The sequence below is a fragment of the Pleurodeles waltl genome, chromosome 5, assembly GCF_031143425.1.
Source record: "Pleurodeles waltl isolate 20211129_DDA chromosome 5, aPleWal1.hap1.20221129, whole genome shotgun sequence".
Lineage (NCBI taxonomy): Eukaryota > Metazoa > Chordata > Amphibia > Caudata > Salamandridae > Pleurodeles > Pleurodeles waltl.
In genome coordinates, this window is record NC_090444.1 from 1854724066 (window position 1) to 1854743344 (window position 19279).

At 47.5% G+C, this 19279-nt stretch overlaps 1 protein-coding gene across 4 annotated transcripts in view; it reads left to right on the top strand.

Annotated features, from left to right (window-relative positions):
- The window catches only part of SLC29A1 (solute carrier family 29 member 1 (Augustine blood group)), a 1001910-nt gene that overhangs the window by 928370 nt on the left and 54261 nt on the right, over nucleotides 1-19279 (top strand). For all 4 annotated transcript variants that reach the window (XM_069236365.1, XM_069236363.1, XM_069236364.1 and 1 more), the window contains 2 exons: nucleotides 4009-4117; nucleotides 8343-8428. In XM_069236365.1, the coding sequence (XP_069092466.1) occupies nucleotides 4009-4117; nucleotides 8343-8428 (195 nt within the window). The remainder of the gene's footprint in view (nucleotides 1-4008; nucleotides 4118-8342; nucleotides 8429-19279) is intronic.

A 19279-nucleotide genomic window follows, 5' to 3' on the forward strand; every position in this document is an offset into this window, starting at 1 on the left:
GGTTTAAATGACAATTGCTCATCGAATACTACTCCTAAATTTCTTGAGTGAGACCGTGGAACAGGAAGCGTCCCACACTCTTCCGGCCACCAGCTAGAGGTCCAATGTACCCTGTCAATTCCGAAGCACAAAATCTCGTTTTTTTCGCAGTTGAGTTTCAACCAGTTGGACTTCATCCAGTGACTGACTGCCGTCATACAGGCGTTGAAGCGAATAGCCACTTCTTCAAGATCATTATCAATAGGGATAATGATTTGAGTATCGTCAGCATAAGAGGTAGGAATGAAGCCAAAAGAACGAACCAACTCCGCCAGTGGTGCCACGTACAAGTTAAATAACGTCGGGCTCAAAGAAGAGCCCTGAGGAACCCCACACGGCAAAAGATAGGAGAGAGACCTAAAATCACCACAGCTAACTGTGGCCCACCTGTCAGATAAAAAAGATCCAATCAATTTGAGAGCCTGGTCTCTAATGCCTACCTGATATAGGCGGTCTAGCAGGATATGGGGAGCAATGGTGTCAAAAGCTGCCGACAAGTCCAATAGCACCAGAAAGGCCCCATGCCCCTTATCCACCAGTCTACGTATAGTGTCAGATGATGCAATGAGAGCAGATTCAGTACTGTGGGCTTTCCGAAAACCATGTTGTGAGTTGTCCAAGCCTTTAGAACCCGACAGGAAGTCCACCAATTCATTATTAAGGTGCTTTTCCAGAATTTTGGCCGCATAGGGGAGAAGGGCTATAGGACGTAAATTCGTCAAGTCATCAGGTTTACCCGCTGCTTTCTTTTTTAGCGGAATGATAGCAGCTTCTTTCCAAACCCTAGGGTAAAGACCCGATGCTAGCACTTCCTGAAAAATAGGGGCCAACATAGAAACCACTAACTCTGGTACTAGTTGGAGAATAGCCGGGGGGCAGGGATCCATGGGGGAGCCCGATTTGCCTTCCCGGAGCAGTTTAAACAGAGCCTCCGAAGAGGGCATCTTAAAGTTAGAGAGTAAAAATGGGTCGTCTGGCGCCCCGTTGGTAGTCCCCTCCGGGTGCGGAAGAGCAGTCAGTCGTGGAGATGGGCTAGTTAATGTCTCCTCCAGCCTAAAGCTGGAGTAAATGTCTAGCACCTTACATTAAAAAAATTTAGCTACTTTGTTACAAAAATCTTGGGAATTTTCTACTCTGGGTGAACCTGACGGGGTGGTAAGAATGTTGACAGTTTTAAATAGTTCTCTGGAAGAGTTAGCTGCTTCATTAATTTTGCATGTGAAATAGACCGATTTGGCTACCTGACAGGCTTTTTTGTAATTGTGGAGTGCCAGCTTAAGATCCGCCCTCTCGACTTCACCAGGGCTGAGTTTCCAGCAGCGCTCTTTCTGCCTGTATATCCTCTGCAGGGATTTAAGGGCTTGGGAAAACCAGGGTTGATTAGGTTTCTTCCTAATGCGAGAAGCAAAGATTCTTACGGGTGCTAGCGTGTCCATTGCTTGTTCAATGCCCAGATTAAATCTAGCAAGTGGAGGCAGCCTGGACAGCTTGGGCTCGTTCCAGTTAAGTAGAAGTGCCGCTGTCAATGGTTCTACTTCAATTTTTCTCCAGGATCTTATCCGTTTTTCTTGGGGAGTAGCCATTAGGGGCTGCTGCTTGGCCAGAAATTTAAATGTCAAAAGGGCGTGATCTGTCCATTCTAATGGGGTAGTAGAGAGATAAAGTGATTCTTCAGGACGAGTGAAAATCCCATCAAGGGTATGACCAGCTCTATGCGTGGCCATCCCATCCTTTAAAACCCAATCTAGTGCCCCCATAAGGTTGAGAAATTCCGCAGCCAACAAATCACGAGTATTGTCAAAATGAATGTTAAGATCTCCCAAAATAATGGCTTTAGAGGCCATGATTAAAGGTTCCAGTACAGAGGGCCATATCGAAAGAAACTTAGCAACAGGGCCAGGGGGGCGATAAATTAGAAGGCCTTCCCAGACTAAAGATGTATCACGGAGCAATTTAAAGGCCATAGCTTCACAAACCTCTGTAGTGTAACTCGCGTTATTCCAAGTACAAGTGAGCTCAGACCTACTGATAATGGCTAGGCCTCCTCCTCTGCCCGTATTCCTGTCCACCCTGTAGAAGGAGTAGCCAATAGGGGATGCTTCGATAAAATCGGGATCCGAATCAGGCCTTGCCCAAGTTTCTGTTATAAAAAGACAGTCTATGTTAAGGGTGCGGATGAGCTCATTAATTTCAAATTTGTGTTTAGGGAGGGATCTAGCATTTATAAGAGCAAAAGGGCCCCCCGCTCTGCCATCCTTTACAATTCCCCCCAGAGCTTGTTCACTATTATTCACACCTGTGGCCCGAACTCCCTGGGTTGCCTGCTTACCCATCATAGATGGCATAGGCACCATCCAATTGCACTGCGTGCACCTCCAGGCGCACGCAGTATCCGGGTTCCGCGTGTAGGTACAGCGCGGGCCCGCCAACTTCTTGAGTTCATCCATAGTGTAACTCAAGTTTCCAGAACCAGAAACAAGGTTCCTGGCCCGTTCTGGCGCGGACGGGCGCAGACGGGCTTGCCTTTGGCGTGCCTTTGGCGCGGCCGCAATTTTGCCGACATTTATCCCCCTTGACCCGACCACTAGACCGCAAACCGCAGTTGTGCAGTGAAAACCGGAAGTGGGCTTTAACCGGCCCAGCTTCCTGCCCCCAATGTTTTGAAGACCTTGATTGTCCCAGTCCCTCCCGTAAATGAGTCAGTTCCGCTGTGAAAAAGCTTTTCTAAACTTCGTAAGCTTCCAACGCTTTTAAAACAGTCATGCAAGCTCAAAATTTCAATTTTATATTAAAAAACAATGAATTGTTAAGTGCAAATTCAAATTCAAACAGGACATTTAAAAAACATGAATGACAGGAGCTTTTAGCTAAAAAGATCGATAAAAACAGCCTCGATTGCAAAAGACGCGCTCACCACAGAGAGATCTGAACTCGAAACAAGCTAAGGCACCATTTCAGTCCACCTCTTCCTAAGATTTAAAGTTTTCAGTTTTGGAAATTGATACCTCTCTGCTGTAATTTCTGAACATGAAGTCTGTAGCAAAGTGTGGATTTAATGCATCTTCATCTTTCATCTCAAAGGGATCTCAGACTTCCATATGAATTAGGAGATGTGCCTTCCGGTCTTGTTTCTTTGATCACATTTCTGCAGGCTACATCTAGGTTAAAAAACCAAATGCTCAATGCGCTTTCAAATTGTACATTAATGGCTAAAAGGAATTTAACTGCAGTGGTTGGTTAATTGTGATTTATACTAAAAATGGACATCAAAGCAAAGTTTCCAAACTCTACTTTCCCAGTGGGCTCTGTCTTTTATTAACCTTTGACACAACATATGTGACAAGGCTTCCTGCCTTGCGTGGCCCATGCTATCCTCTCAGATCAGAGGTAACATGGCCTATTGGGATTGACACAGTGGTCACATAGGCCAGCTCCTAAGAACAGAGCCTGGTTAGACCAGTCAGCCCTGTTCATTCTGTCTTCCAGTGCCTGACTGTGCATGTGTTCCCAGCAGTCCTTCCTTGGTAAACTGTTCCCAGGAGCTGGGCACATGCAATATCAAGAAACAGATATTAACCTGTAGTGCCTGGTACTCTGATGGCCTTCTGTCCTGATCCCAATGGATGCCCCCCATTCCCAGCTGATCTTGCATCAGAACTAGATTGTGGGTGCACGTTAGCACGATTTGGAACCGGGCAGTCGCTGCAGTGTGATTATGCTTTGTCGCTTGCAGTCCTCCTTACCAAGACGGTACAGGTTTGGGTACTGACACAAGATGTAACTAACATTCTTTATTTTGTGAAGTCAGCACCATGAGGTGACGGGTGCGGGTATATCCTTGGGTGAGAAGCTCCTGTTGCCCATCTCCTCTGGTCTCTCCTGCGTTTCCCTCCTGCTGCCCTGTGTTGTGGAAGATGCTTGTCACTCTGCCTCCTTTCTCACCCTTTTTTTGATGTTCTCTCTCCCCAGATTTGGGTCATGGCTCTCAGTGTCTGCCTGGTCTTCACCGTGACCATCGGCGTGTTTCCAGCTGTCACGGCAGATGTGAAGTCCGCCATCGCAGGAACCGGCAAATGGAGTGAGTGTCACCCGGGGCGATGGTGCAGAAGGTGGACAGACGAGCCCTCCCTGTGGCCTGAGTGTGGATGGGGCCTTTGCTGGAAGTGCCTGTGGAAAGCGCCCAGAAGAACTGGTTCTGGCTGACAACCCTAGAGGCTTCCCTGGCTCTCCCGCTCAGACCCACAATGAAGGAGGCGCTCTGGCCTTACAAAGCTTTGCCCCACTGTCTCCCTTTGGGTTGTTTCCTGGGAAAAGAGTGACTCTTGGGCTGAATGTTAGCAGTAAACAAAGGTTGCAGACCTTCATCCATCATCCTCCAGTGCTCGAAGACTGAATATCATGGCAGCTCAGGTGCTTGTATCGAATCTACAGTTGTAAACAGGACAGCGTTCAGGGGCAGGTCTTGGAGAGTTCTTCAGAGGTGGACTTTCCTTCGGATCGGCTTGGAATAGTGGAGTAGCTGATGAAATAAACTATTACAAAACTGCTCCTAGGGAGGGGAGATGCGGAAAACTCCCTGAAAACATTGTTGCTTTATCTGCGATGAGGGCTCTCAAGCTTCCCACATCATGCAGCCTTGGCACCAAGGGGCAGGTTTAGGAGGGAATGGCCCTCGGTGTGCAGCACTGGGTTGGATTGGTGGGAGAGAGTGAGTCAGAGCAGTAAGAGGGGGAAAGACCAAGAGACAGACAGAGAGCAATGCAGAGGGGACTCGAGACAGACGAGAAAAACGGGAGGTGTAGAGGGCCAGGGATTTGCTGCATAAGTGAAACTAAGTCAGGAAGTCAGAGTTAATGGCAATGCAACTTGAGGCATAGCTCTGCTGTCTGAAAAGACGTTTGACTACACATCAGTGTAACTTTAGAGGACTGAGGGGGTCATTCTGACCCTGGCGGTAGACTACCGCCAGGCCTACGACCGCGGATGCACCGCCAACAGGCTGGCGGTGCATCCATGGGCATTCTGACCGCGGCGGTACCGCCGCGGTCAGAAACGGAAAACCGGCGGTGTCCCGCCGGTTTCCCGCTGCCCTGGGGAATCCTCCATGGCGGCGCTGCAGGCAGCGCCGCCATGGGGATTCCGACCCCCTTACCGCCAGCCTGGCTCTGGCGGTTTTGACCGCCAGAACCTGGCTGGCGGTAACGGGTGACGAGGGGCCCCTGGGGGCCCCTGCAGTGCCCATGCCACTGGCATGTGAGTGGCATGGGCACTGCAGGGGCCCCCTAACAGGGCCCCACCAAGATTTTCAGTGTCTGCCAAGCAGACACTGAAAATCGCGACGGGTGCAACTGCACCCGTCGCACCCCTTCCACTCCGCCAGCTCCATTCGGAGCCGGCATCCTCATGGAAGGGGGTTTCCTGCTGGGCTGGCGGGCGGCCTTCTGGCGGTCGCCCGCCAGCCCAGCGGGAAACTCAGAATTACCGCGGCGGTCTTCTGACCGCGCAGCGGTATTCTGACGGCGGGACTTTGGCGGGCGGCCTCCGCCGCCCGCCAAAGTCAGAATGACCCCCTGAGTGTGTAACTTCTGTGTGACATCGGGGACAGCTCTGATCCGAGTTCTGAGCTTGAACACTCAGGGGGTCATTATGGACCGCCAGGGCCGGGGACCGCGGAAGCACCGCCAACAGGCTGGCGGTGCTTCCTGGGCTATTCTGACCGCCGCGGTCAGAAAAGGGGAACCGGCGGTTTCCCGACGGTTTTCCCCTGGCCCAGGGAATCCGCCATGGCGGCACTGCTTGCAGCGCCGCCATGGGGATTCCGACCCCCTTCCCGCCACCCTGTTTCTGGCGGTTCTTACCGCCAGGAACAGGATGGCGGGAACGGGTGTTGTGTGGCCCCTGGGGGCCCCTGCACTGCCCATGCCACTGGCATGGGCAGTGCAGGGGCCCCCTAACAGGGCCCCATGAAGATTTTCACTGTCTGCTTAGCAGACAGTGAAAATCGCGACGGGTGCCACTGCACCCGTCGCACCCCTGCAACTCCGCCGGCTCCATTCGGAGCCGGCATCCTTGTTGCAGGGGCTTTCCCGCTGGGCCGGCGGGCGGGCTTTTGGCAGTCGCCCGCCGGCCCAGCGGGAAAGCCAGAATGGTTGCCGCGGTCTCCTGACCGCGGAGTGGTCATTCGGTGGTAACCGCATGGCGGGCGGCAGCCGCCGCCCGCCGCAGTCCGAATGACCGCCTCAGTGTTTTACTAGTGACAATCTCCTTTTGTGCTTTAGACACAGGATGTCATATGTGGCGGTCAGTAGAAGTTTTATTTGGTTATATAGTTCTTGTTTCATAGTGCGATTTTATCGTGATATATGATTGGTTGTTGGGTTTATTTAATCGTATGACAAACTTGTCAAAAAAGATGTGAGGCCTAAAACTTGCCCGTGAGAGATAGCACTGCTGTCGCCAGTCAGAGCATGGACTCTGTGTGTCCTGTGGGTGAGAGCTGCTGTGTGAGGCCACAAGGCAGCAAGTTTGTTGCTACCTTGGCAGATATTTTGTTTTCTTTTAATGGGGTAACAGGTGGATGCTGTCAAGCACCAGTTGTCTCCTTTGATGTATTTATTTTGTTGACATGGAAGTTTAATTGCTGTTTCATGGCCTTTTTGTTCAGCAGTGTATGCCATTTGGATATCTCAGCCTGTCACAAACACAGTAATATTCAGTATTAATCGCCCTTGCGAGTCCATCAGTTTCACATTGGTGCCCTGATAGCATGTTGCCAGGGGTGTAACACAGGCTCCTGCAGCTCCTGTGGCACAGGGCGTCCTCAACCCTGCAGGGGCCGTCAACTGTTCAGAGATGTGGGGATGGGGTGGATATTTCAGTCCAAAGCAATGAATACCTGTAAAATATTGAAGACTCAAGCCCCCCATCACATTCGGGGGGGGTGGCTCATCTCTTGTCATTACACCACTGTATGTTGTATTTAAAGCTGGTTTTGTTCTCAGTATAAAGATGCACCCCTCTATAGCCTTCCCTAAAGACAGCAAAAATACCGTCACTTTGTCGAAAGTATCAACTATGCTCTATTTTTCTGTGTTTGACTTCTAAATTCACCACTCAAAACACAAAGTTCATCTTCAGACTCGTTTTCTTAACACTCTTTTTTGAGGTCTAAGATTTGCTTTCTACAGCCCCTGAGAGCAACACTGAAAAAGTCACCCAGCTATTATTCAAGCCCTAACAAAATGCTGATTAATTGACTTTGCCAGTGATTGTTTCTTTCGTTTGTTTTAGGTGCTGTCTGCTTCTTTTCTTTTTTCTTCATCTTCCTGTCTTTTTTCACTCTTCTTTGTTTTCTCTTTTATTCACATGTATCTCCTGCCTTTATTCCATTCCTTGTTATTTTCTACCTTTGTATTTTTTTTTGTCTCTCTATTTTCTCCTACGTCCCATCTGTGCGTAAACTACCGCCAAGAACAGAAACAGCAAACTCCTTCTCATGCTTCTAATTCAGAATATTGTATGACCCACTGCCACCTGCAAGCGTTCCTAGATGAACCATGCCGCTTTCTTAGATAGGGCGGTTATTATTATAAAGTTTTGTAAACCACACTTATTCCCAAACTGGGCCACCCTAGCACCTAGGTAGGTTTTGGAAGACTTGCCTCTTGACATGGGCATCCGGTTCTGCAGCGGCACAGTTTATCTAACTCGTAGAGGAGGTAGATGAAAGAATTTGAGAAGGCCACTAAGGTGGTGACCAAAGGACCTCTGGGTAAGAAGCATCATGCAGGTCTAACTTCTGTGAAGGTCCTTTTACCACCTGACAATTTACTGGTACGTTTGTGTTTTAGGAAGACAAATTAGCCGCCTCAGCTTGGCAGTGATACTGAGGATTGTACAACCCCACCTTATTGCCTCCCTAACCTGATCCCAGAGGGCGACCAGGGTGATCTTGGGTCCACCTCACCGTACTCTGGGATGGCCATTCACCGAAATGCCACTTTTGCTGGACCACACTCAATATTTCTGCCTGTTTCTGGGGCCACTATGAAGTGACTAGGAAGTCACAGATTTCAAGAAATCCTAGGGTCTCGCTCATTGCTACTCCTTTCCAAACCTCCTTTCTTTCATTTTCTTCTGCCCAGTTTCCTTATTTCTGAATATTTTTTTATATCACACAGCTATTTTATACACCTTCCTTAATATAGCCTCCATATTTTTTCCTTTTAATTACGTTATGTGTGTATTACAAGCTCCATGTTATGCCAGCTGTCCTTTTCATCTGACAATTCTTTCTTTCACAGACATGTATTTCATCCCGGTCTCCTGTTTCCTGTTTTTCAATGTCTTTGACTGGGCGGGTCGAAGCCTCACAGCAGTCTGCTTGTGGGTAAGTGATACATTTGAGGAGATGTTGTGTAATACAGATGTTGCTGTTGTGATGTGTGTAGGGAGCCGACTGCATGTGCGCACGATAGGGAATATAGGAATCATTGCAACAAAGCATACATCACTGGTTCTATGCATTTTCAGTGCTTTATTCACTAGTCCAAATATTTGAACATAACGTTTTGCTAGAAAAAGAGCATGTGTTTGAAGGCTGACAGGCTTCTCTGTGAGCAGTCTGCCCTGCACCTAGTCTCGTGAAGGGTATTTCTCCAGTATTGGATCTTTCATAAATTCACATGCGTGAATCATTGAGGTCGTCAAGCTGATAGTCTCACATTATGATTACAAAAGCAATCTAATGTTAAATATAGCCCTGAGGCTATAAACATTGTCACTTGAGTAACCGGGTCACATCATAAAAAAAAGAGCCAACCTTTAACCAATCAGCTACAAGCAGATAGAAGACCACACCCTACTGTGGCCAATAAAGTTTGAACCTTCAAGACTTGTGGTTCAAGGAGACTGATCTCTGCCGATCCTTACAAAGAATACACCTGTCGCTTGTACGCTGAACATCAGACAAAAGACTGCAAGACTGTCAGAAAATGTTACTCCAAAATCCTGAAGGACCGTGAGGAGAAGAATCCTTCTAAGGCTACAAAAGTCCTAAGTCAAGGAGACTGCTGAAACTAAGCATAGCAACAATTGTCCATCAGTGCTATTGTACATAGTTAATCATTTTTTTTTAACCAACGCGACTCTGTTTAAAACCAACGTGAACCAATGGGTTGGCTTTATTGAAATGATAAAAAATGCCAGACTATGGACAGCTGCGTTCTATAGCAATCGTCATACTTAGAGAAAGTGGCCACATAGAGTTTACTGCATGGCAATTGAAATTAGTGGCGAGTAGGCGTCCTGTTAGCACTTCCTGGGGAGCCATAATATCCTCTGAAAAATGGAAAATAGAAAGAGGAAAAGAAATGAAAGGGGAACTGAAGTGCTCCCATTTTCAGGTGGGAGTGCACATGTGATCGGAACATGCCATCATTCACAGGGCAAGAGACATGCTAGCGAATAAGTAAGGTGGACTGGACCCTGACCCCATGAAGTATGATGGATAGAAGCAGAGTGCAAATGACAGACCATTGGTTGAAGAGGGCTGACAGACATACCCTCTGGACAACCAACAAGAAACCCTTTCTCAGTAATACCCTGAAAGCTCTGTTTTTATGTTGCTCAGATAACGTCTGACTACAGATGCTCTTCCAAGACAGGAATTAAGAATACTTGTTGGGCCCCACAGGGCTCCTCCTTCAGCCCCACGTTTTTCAGTATTTACTGGTGCCTCAGGCTGAGCTCGTCGTGTCCCCTGGACTCAAGCTCCTTCGCTTCGCAGGTGACACTTGGATCATCTCCTGAGATCCTGAATAAGCTCCAAAGCCATTCTTCCTTTTTTAAACTCTCTCTGCTCAGTTTGTCAACTGAATGGACCCCTCTGTCTCAGACTAAAGCCTGACACTGTATTTAGTCGCTCCTCAGTTTTGATCCCTAATTGGTAGCCTGGCACACTCACCCCTGCCCCTGCCACCTCAGCCCAGAATGTAGACATTACTTTCCATCAAAGCCTGACTCTTGAGGTAAACATTAACACGCTCACTCCCACATGTTTCTAATGGGAAAAGTGGTTAGGAACATAATCCCAGTGGTTCCCAGTTTGATTAGGAAAGCCCTGTTCCAAGCCCTCATCATATCCAGGCTAGACTGCTGTAATGCACTCCTTGTGGGCCTTCCTGGCCACCTGCTCAACAGGTTTCTGTAGGTCAAGCATATTTTTGGTTTGAGCAAGTGGGTTGACACTTCCTACCTACCTGACAAGCCCCCACCGGACACCAGTGCACCAGCTCTGCCGGTGTGAGCCTCTGCTGTTGTAAAGCCCCCTACAGCCTCTCTGCCAGGAACTGCATATCTTCAGAAGTGTTTTACTTTTCCACATTCAGAGACCGAAAAACATCAATACAGATGTCAAAACAGCTGATTCCAGATGGAAATGCCTTAGTTGATATAAAATGTAGAGCGTGGTTAAAAACAGAGCTGGCCAGCTCCTGCCTTGGGTGCAGCCAGAATAAACATGCTCTTAGGAAGGGTAGCGTCAGAAGGGAAAGTCCAAGAAGCACAGGCGCATTAGAGTATTACCCTTATAGACACTAAAGGAATACTCAACCATAGTCATATTTCATCACAATTCATTCATGCAATGTCATCAATACAGTAGAAAGGGCTAGCATTCATTTACTAGTGTGTACACAGCCTTTGTTTATATGCACCATCTTAGAAAGGTATGCATGTGCCCATGTTCTAACTTTTTATGCGTAATGCACCCTCGGCCAGCTGTATGGTTAGCCCCGTAGCCCCCACACCAAAGACTGTGAGAGGTGCATGTGGCGAGTGTTCACTTATCTCTTGCGACGTGTTTGAGTTGTACCTGAGGAGGTACATTGTAGACAGACATACTGGAGCCTCTGGTCGCCCTGATGAAGGTGCGTACTGTGCGTGCCGGTCGTGTCGCCCAGTGGGCTCACCTACGTATAGCACATCGAATCACAATACAGTAGAATCCTCTTCCAAACAGTCAAATACAGCGTGGACCGAGAAAGTTCAGCAAGAATCCAGTTTATTGTTGAAGTCTGATGACAGAAAACAGTCAACACGTGTTTCGTCTTAAGAGAAGATACTCTCTATGACTTCCTCAGGGCTCGATGAACTGTTGAAAACGTAGCAAATATAAAGACGTTCAGAATTCTTTCTTTATTTTCCTTATATGTCAATTCCTAAGTATCTCCAATATCGAGGACTGCAAATATAAATCTTCATTGAGACGCTGGGGGTGTGTGTAAATACCCCTCCACGTCTTATTGCATTGAAGGCGTATGTGTCAACACCTCCAAGTTCTTTCGCCGACCGGAGAGCATGACTTGACTCATCAGACACGTTACTCCATGTCCTCAGGCAATCTGTGAGATATGGAGGTGTTGACACATACGCCTTCAATGCAATAAGACGTGGAGGGGTATTTACACACCCCCCAGCGTCTCAATGAGGATTTATATTTGCAGTCCTCGATATCGGAGATACTTAGGAATTGACATATAAGGAAAATATAGAAAGAATTCTGAACTTCTTTATATTTGCTACGTTTTCAACAGTTCATTGAGCCCTGAGGAAGTCACAGAGAGTATCTTCTCTTAAGACGAAACACGTGTTGGCTGTTTTCTGTCATCAGACTTCAACAATAAACTGGATTCTTGCTGAACTTTCTCGGTTCACGCTGTATTTGACTGTTTGGAAGAGGATTTTACTGTACATGGATATGGACTTCAGACTCTTATTGATTCACGAGTGCCTTGACATTTGTTGATGAGGTTTTGTTTTTCTATTGAGAAACTTAGGAGGAGTGGTAGGACCCTCCGGCCAGGAGCACCGTGCCCTTGATTTATTTGTTCACAAAATAACTTGGTGATGCATTGTGAGCGCCGAATCCTATAAACTGTCTTCCCTCTGTTTCTCTACTTGTGCACATCGAATCACGACAATGTGACTGATGTTGGTGGGAACTCTCTCCCAAAATGTAATGCTAGTGCTTCATCATTTAGGTGACACTCGCGTTCACATCATGGAGAAACTAATCATGGTTTTGGTTAATTATCTATTTCTCCATAATCGACATATGCAGATGCACAGAATGTGAGATGCTATGTTTTACCATCATTGAGTTTGGGGACTGGCATCAAGATCCACTCAAGGCTTCCCCTCTTGAGTCATGGCTACACCCCACTGTCAACGATGGTAGTAAATAGCATATTGCACTTGGCACCCGTGTGTGCGCGTGTACATGTGTGTGTGTGTAACTCTGGCTGTCCCTTTTTTGTGGTTATAGTTAGGTCAGACTTTCCATAGGAAGAGCTTTCTTTTGTTTTGCTAATACCTTTGGTGCCATTTGACAAATCTTCACAAAACTTTCCCCTAAAAAGCTTTGGGGTGATCCATCAACGAGGAGCAAGGAAAAAGGGGGGCAAGGGGTCCCAACACACAATTTCCTCTGGCAGTTTCCATGGAGAAGTTTAGACAGTGCTACCACAAAAAACAGCTGAAGGAAATTGTAAGGAAATGCCTCCTTGGCATGGTTACCCCCTAACTTTTTGCCTTTGCTGATGCTAAGTTATGATTGAAAGTGTGCTGGGACCCTGCTAACCAGGCCCCATCACCAGTGTTCTTTCCCTAAACTGTACCTTTGTTTCCACAATTGGCACAGCCCTGGCACTCAGATAGGTCCTTTGTAACTGGTACCCCTGGTACCAAGGGCCCTGATGCCAGGGAAGGTCTCTAAGGGCTGCAGCATGTCTTATTCCACCCTGGGGACCCCTCACCCAGCACATGCACACTGCCTCACAGCTTGTGTGTGCTGGTGGGGAGGAAATGACTAAGTCGACATGGCACTCCCCTCAGAGTGCCATGCCAACCTCATGCTGCCTGTGGCATAGGTAAGTCACCCCTCTAGCAGGCCTCACAGCCCTAAGGCAGGGTGCACTATACCACAGGTGAGGGCATATGTGCATGAGCACAATGCCCCTACAGTGTCTAAGCAAAACCTTAGACATTGTAAGTGCAGGGTAGCCATAAGAGTATATGGTCTGGGAGTCTGTCAAACACAAACTCCACAGTTCCATGATGACTACACTGAAAACTGGGAAGTCTGGTATCAAACTTCTCAGCACAATAAATGCACACTGATGCCAGTGTGTAATTTATTGTAACATGCACCCAGACGGCATCTTAGAGATGCCACCTGAATACCAATCTGACTACTAGTGTAGGCTGACCAGTTCCTGCCAGCCTGCCACAAACCAGACAAGTGGTTGGCCACATGGGGAGAGTGCTTTTGTCACTCTGTGGCCAGGAACAAAGCCTGCACTGGGTGGAGGTGCTTCACACCTCCCCCTGCAGGAACTGTAACACCTGGCGGTGAGCTTCAAAGGCTCACCCCCTTTGTTACAGCGCCCCAGGGCATCCCAGCTAGTGGAGATGCCCGCCCCTCTGGCCACTGCCCCCACTTTTGGCGGCAAGGCTGGAGGAGATAATTAGGGAAACAAGGAGGAGTCACCCACCAGTCATGACAGCCCCTAGGGTGCCCTGAGCTTAGGTGACCCCTACCTTTTAGAAATCCTCCATCTTAGTTTTGGAGGATTCCTCCAATAGGATTAGGGATGTGCCCCCCTCCCCACAGGGACGAGGCACAAAGAGGGTGTAGCCACCCTCAAGGACAGTAGCCATTGGCTACTGTCCTCCCAGACCTAAACACACCCCTAAATCTAGTATTTAGGGGCACCCTGGAACCCAGGAAATCAGATTCCTGCAACCTGAACTAAAGAAGGACTGCTGACCTGCAAGCCTGCAGAGACTACGGACGACAACTGCTTTGGCCCCAGCCCTACCGGCCTGTCTCCTGAGTCGAAAACCTGCAACCAGTGACGCATCCGACAGGGACCAGTGACCTCTGAAGCCTCAGAGGACTGTCCTGACCCCCAGGACCAAGAAACTCCTGTGAGCAGCGGCTCTGCTCAACAACAGCAACTTCTTTGCAACAAAGAAGCAACTTCCAAAGAACTCACTCTTCCTGCAGGAAGCGTGAGACTTCACACACTGCACCCGATGCCCCCGGCTCGAGATCCAGAGAACCAACACCACAGTGAGGACTCCCCGGCGACTGCGACCCCGTGAGTAGCCCGAGACCACCTCCCTGGACCCCCACAGCGACGCCTGCAGAGAGAATCCAGAGGCTCCCCCTGACAACGACTGCCTGTAACAAGGGACCCGACGCCTGGAACCAGCACTGCACCCGCAGCCCCCAGGACCTGAAGGAACCGAACTTCAGTGCAGGAGTGACCCCCAGGCAACCCTTTGCCTAGCCCAGATGGTGGTTGTCCTGAGAAGCCCCCCCTGTGCCTGCCTGCACCGCTAGAGTGACCCCCGGGTCCCTCCATTGGTTCCTATCTAAAATCCGACGCCTGCTTTGCACACTGCACCCGGCCGCCCTTGTGCCGCTGAGGGTGTGTTTTGTGTGCCTACTTGTGTCCCCCCAGTGCTCTACAAAACCCCCCTGGCCTGCCCCCTGAGGACGCGGGTACTATACCTGTTTGCAGACTGGAACCGCAGCACCCCTGTTCTCCATAGTCGCCTGTGTATTTTAGGCACCTCTTTGACCTCTGCACCTGACCGGCCCTGAGCTGCTGGTGTGGTAACTTTGGGGTTACCCTGAACCCCCAACGGTGGGCTGCCTATGCCCAGGATCTGAGACTTGTAAGTGTCCTACTTACTTCACAATCTTACCTTTACTTACCTCCCCCAGGAACTGTTGATTTTTGCAGTGCCCACTTTTAAAATAGCTTATTGCCATTTTAACAAAGACTGTATATGATATTGCCCTAATTCAAAGTTCCTAGCTTACCTGTGTGGAGTACCTTGCATTTTATGTATTTACTTCAAATCTTGAACTTGTGGTTGCAAAATTAAATTAAGAAAATATATTTTTTCTATATAAAAACCTATTGGCCTGGAATTGTCTTTGAGTGCGTGTTCCTCATTTATTGCCTGTGTGTGTACAACAAATGCTTAACACTACCCTCTGATAAGCCTACTGCTCGACCACACTACCACAAAATAGAACATTAGAATTATCTCTTTTTGCCACTATCTTTCCTCTAAGGGGAACCCTTGGACTCTGTGCATGCTATTTCTTACTTTGAAATAGTGCATACAGAGCCAACTTCCTACAGAAATTATACCAAATTTGGCAGAAAGCTAGATCGTTATCCAGAAAGAGTGCTTTTTGTGATTTGGTGTAAATCCATTCATTAGATTTATGAAGAAATTATGGTTTGCGGGTTGCACCAGTCATGCAGGATCCTACCCGCCCTCAAAGCGGGCAGAGGAAAAGTGGTGTGGTTCCACCGGCGGGCGCCAAGAGAGAAGGACTTCGTGGTGAGGCGAGTTCCTCACCAAACTGTACTACAGGCGGTCTGTGCTCTATACCAAGGTCTTCACGGATAGACCAGTCCCTCACCACTCAACTATTCAGTCTTCACCACGTACAAAGGTCTAAGTGGAGACGCCAGTCCCTCATGTACCCGTACTACACACAGCTTTCACTCTGTACAGGGGTCTTTGCAAAGATGCCAGTCCCTCCCGAGGCATACTACACACAGTCTGCCCTCTGAGCACACAGTGTGTGTACAGTCCACTCCCTCGAAACACCTAAGCCCCATTGGGTGGTAGGACCCTACGGCACTCAGCCTGCACTCTCTGCACAGCTCTTCACCGACTCTCCACTCCCTCCACATACTCGAGCTTCCTTTCATAGAGAAGACTCTAATACGTACAGTTAGGCACATACGCAAGCTTCCTTATGTAGACAAGACTCTACTACGTACAGTTAGGTACATACACAAGCTATGCAAGCTTCCTTATGTACACAAGACTCTACTGCGTACAGTTTGGTATATTCATAAGCTATGCAAGCTTACTTATGTAGACAAGACTCTACTACTTAAAGTTAGGTACACAAGCCATGCAAACTTCCTTATGTAGACAAGATTCCAATGCGTACAGTTAGGTACATATGCAAGTTATGAAAGCTTCGATATGTAGACAAGACTCCAGTACGTACAGTTAGGTGCATACGCAAGCTATGCAAGCTTCCTCGTGTAAACAAGACCCTACTACGTACAGTTAGGTACATACGGAAGCTATGCAAGCTTCCTTATGTGCAAAGAACAAGTGATGGACGGAATGCTGAACAAAGTCAAACATTCACCCCAGTACAGAGATCTGGGCCTTAATCTATCGTTTTTTTGCCACCCATGCCATTCCAATTTGGACCCAGCCATATGCAAATCAGTCTTGACCCTGTTCCCCATGGGAACAGTCCAGCCCGAACTGCCAAGCCAGGTCCTCCCTGGACTGGAAACAAGCATCCTGGGACCAGTTTCAGGGCATCACCCTTCATCAGTCAGGCTAGCTTGACTCCAGTGGCATGGTGAGCAAGGGACCCACGTCTAAAGTTGACCTAAGTGGGAAGAGTATGCCCAGACATGGGTCCTGTGCTCACTGTGCCACTGGATTAATGCTAGCCTGGCTGATGAAGGGTGATACCCTGAAACTGGTCCCAGGATGCTTGTTTCTGGTCCAGGGAGGGCTTGGCTTGGCAGTTCGGGCTGGACTGTTCCCATGTGGAACAGGGTCAAGACTGATTTGCATATGGCTGAACCCAAACTGGAGTGGCATGGTGAGCAAAAGAAAGATGGATTAAACCCAGATCTGTGACTGGGGGGGAGTGTTTGTATTGTTCAGCACTCCATCCATCATCCTTTTGTGTTGTTAAAGCTTCCTTATGTAGATAAGACTCTACTACCTACACTTAGGTACATCCGTAAGCTATGCAAACTTCCTTACGTAGACAAGACTCCAATACATACAGCTAAGTACATACACAAGTTATGAAAGCTTCGAAATGTAGACAACACTCTCCTACATACAGTTAAGTACATACGCAAGCTATGCAAGCGTCCTTATGTAGACAAGACTCCAATACGTACAGTTAGGTACATACACAAGTTATGAAAGCTTCGATATGTAGACAAGACTCTACTACGTACAGTTAGGTATGCACACAAACTATGCGAGCTTCCTTGTGGAGAAAAGACTCCAATACATACAGTTAGGTAAATACGTAGTTAGGTATATACACAAGCTATGCAAGCTTCCTTATGTAGACAAGACTCTAATATGTACAGTTAGGTACACAAGCAAACTATGCAAGCTTCCTTATGTAGACAAGACTCTAATATGTACAGTTAGGTACACAAGCAAGCTTTGCAAGCTTCCTTATGTAGACAAGACTCTGCTACGTACAGTTAGGTACATATGCAAACTTCCTTTCCTAGACAAGACTCTACTACATACAGGTAGGTACATATGCAAGCTATGCAAGCTTCCTTATGTAGACAAGACTCTAATACGTACAGTTGGGTACATATGCAAGCTATGCAAGCTTCCTTATGTAGACAAGACTCTACTACGTACAGTTAGGTACATATGCAAGCTGTGCAAGCTTCCTTATGTAGACAAGACTCTACTATGTACAGTTAGGTACATATGCAAGCTGTGCAAGCTTCCTTTCCTAGACAAGACTATACTACATACAGTTAGGTTCATACGCAAGCTATGCAAGTTTCCTTATGTAGACTAGACTCCAATACGTACAGTTAGGTACATATGCAAGCTATGCAAGCTTCCTTATGTAGACAAGACTCCAATATGTACATTTAGGTACATATGCAAGCTATGCAAACTTCCTTTAATAGACAAGACTACATACAGTTAGGTACATATGCAAGCTATGCAAGCTTCCTTATTTAGACAAGACTCAAATATGTACAGTTAGGTACATATGCAAGCTATGCAAACTTCCTTTCATAGACAAGACTACTGCATACAGTTAGGTACATACGCAAGCTATGCAAGCTTCCTTATGTAGGCAAGACTCTACTACGTACAGTTAGGTACATATGCAAGCTATGCAAACTTCCTTATGTTGACAAGAGTCTACTACGTACACTTGTACTATGTAAACAAGCTATGCAAGCTTCCTTATGTAGATAATACTATACTACGTAAAGGTAGGTACGTATGCAAGCTTCCTTATGTAGATAAGAGTCTAGTGCGTACAGTTAGGTACATACGCAAACTATGCAAGCCTCCTTTCATAAACAAGACTCTACTACGTACAGTTAGGTACACATGGAAGCTATGCAAGCTTCCATATGTAGACAGGGCTCTACTACGTACAGTTAGGTACATACAAAAGCTTCCTTATGTAGATAAGACTCTAACACGTACAGTTAGCTATAGTCTCAAGCTATGCAAGCTTCCATATGTAGACAAGACTCTACTACGTACAGTTAGGTATATACGCAACTTCCTTATGTGGGCAAGACTTGTGAGAAAGTAGCCTCTTTCTAGCCTTGTTACCCCCACTTTTGGCCTGTTTGTGAGTGTATGTCAGGGTGTTTTCACTGTCTCACTGGTATCCTGCTAGCCAGGGCCCAGTGCTCATAGTGAAAACCCTATGTTTTCAGTATGTTTGTTATGTGTCACTGGGACCCTGCTAGTCAGGACCCCAGTGCTCATAAGTTTGTGACCTATAGGTATGTGTTCCCTGTGTGATGCCTAACTGTCTAACTGAGGCTCTGCTAACCAGAACCTCAGTGGTTATGCTCTCTCTATACAAATTGTCACTAACAGGCTAGTGACCAATTTTACCAATTTATATTGGCTTACTGGAACACCCTTATAATTCCCTAGTATATGGTACTAAGGTACCCAGGGTATTGGGGTTCCAGGAGATCCCTACGGGCTGCAGCATTTCTTTTGCCACCCATAGGGAGCTCTGACAATTCTTACACAGGCCTGCCACTGCAGCCTGAGTGAAATAACGTCCACGTTATTTCACAGCCATTTTACACTGCACTTAAGTAACTTATAAGTCACCTATATGTCTAACCTTTACCTGGTAAAGGTTGGGTGCTAAGTTACTTAGTGTGAGGGCACCCTGGCACTAGCCAAGGTGCCCCCACATTGTCCAGGGCCAATTCCCCGGACTTTGTGAGTGCGGGGACACCTTTACACGCGTGCACTACATATAGGTCACTACCTATATGCAGCTTCACAATGGTAACTCCGAATATGGCCATGTAATATGTCTATGATCATGGAATTGCCCCCTCTATACCATCCT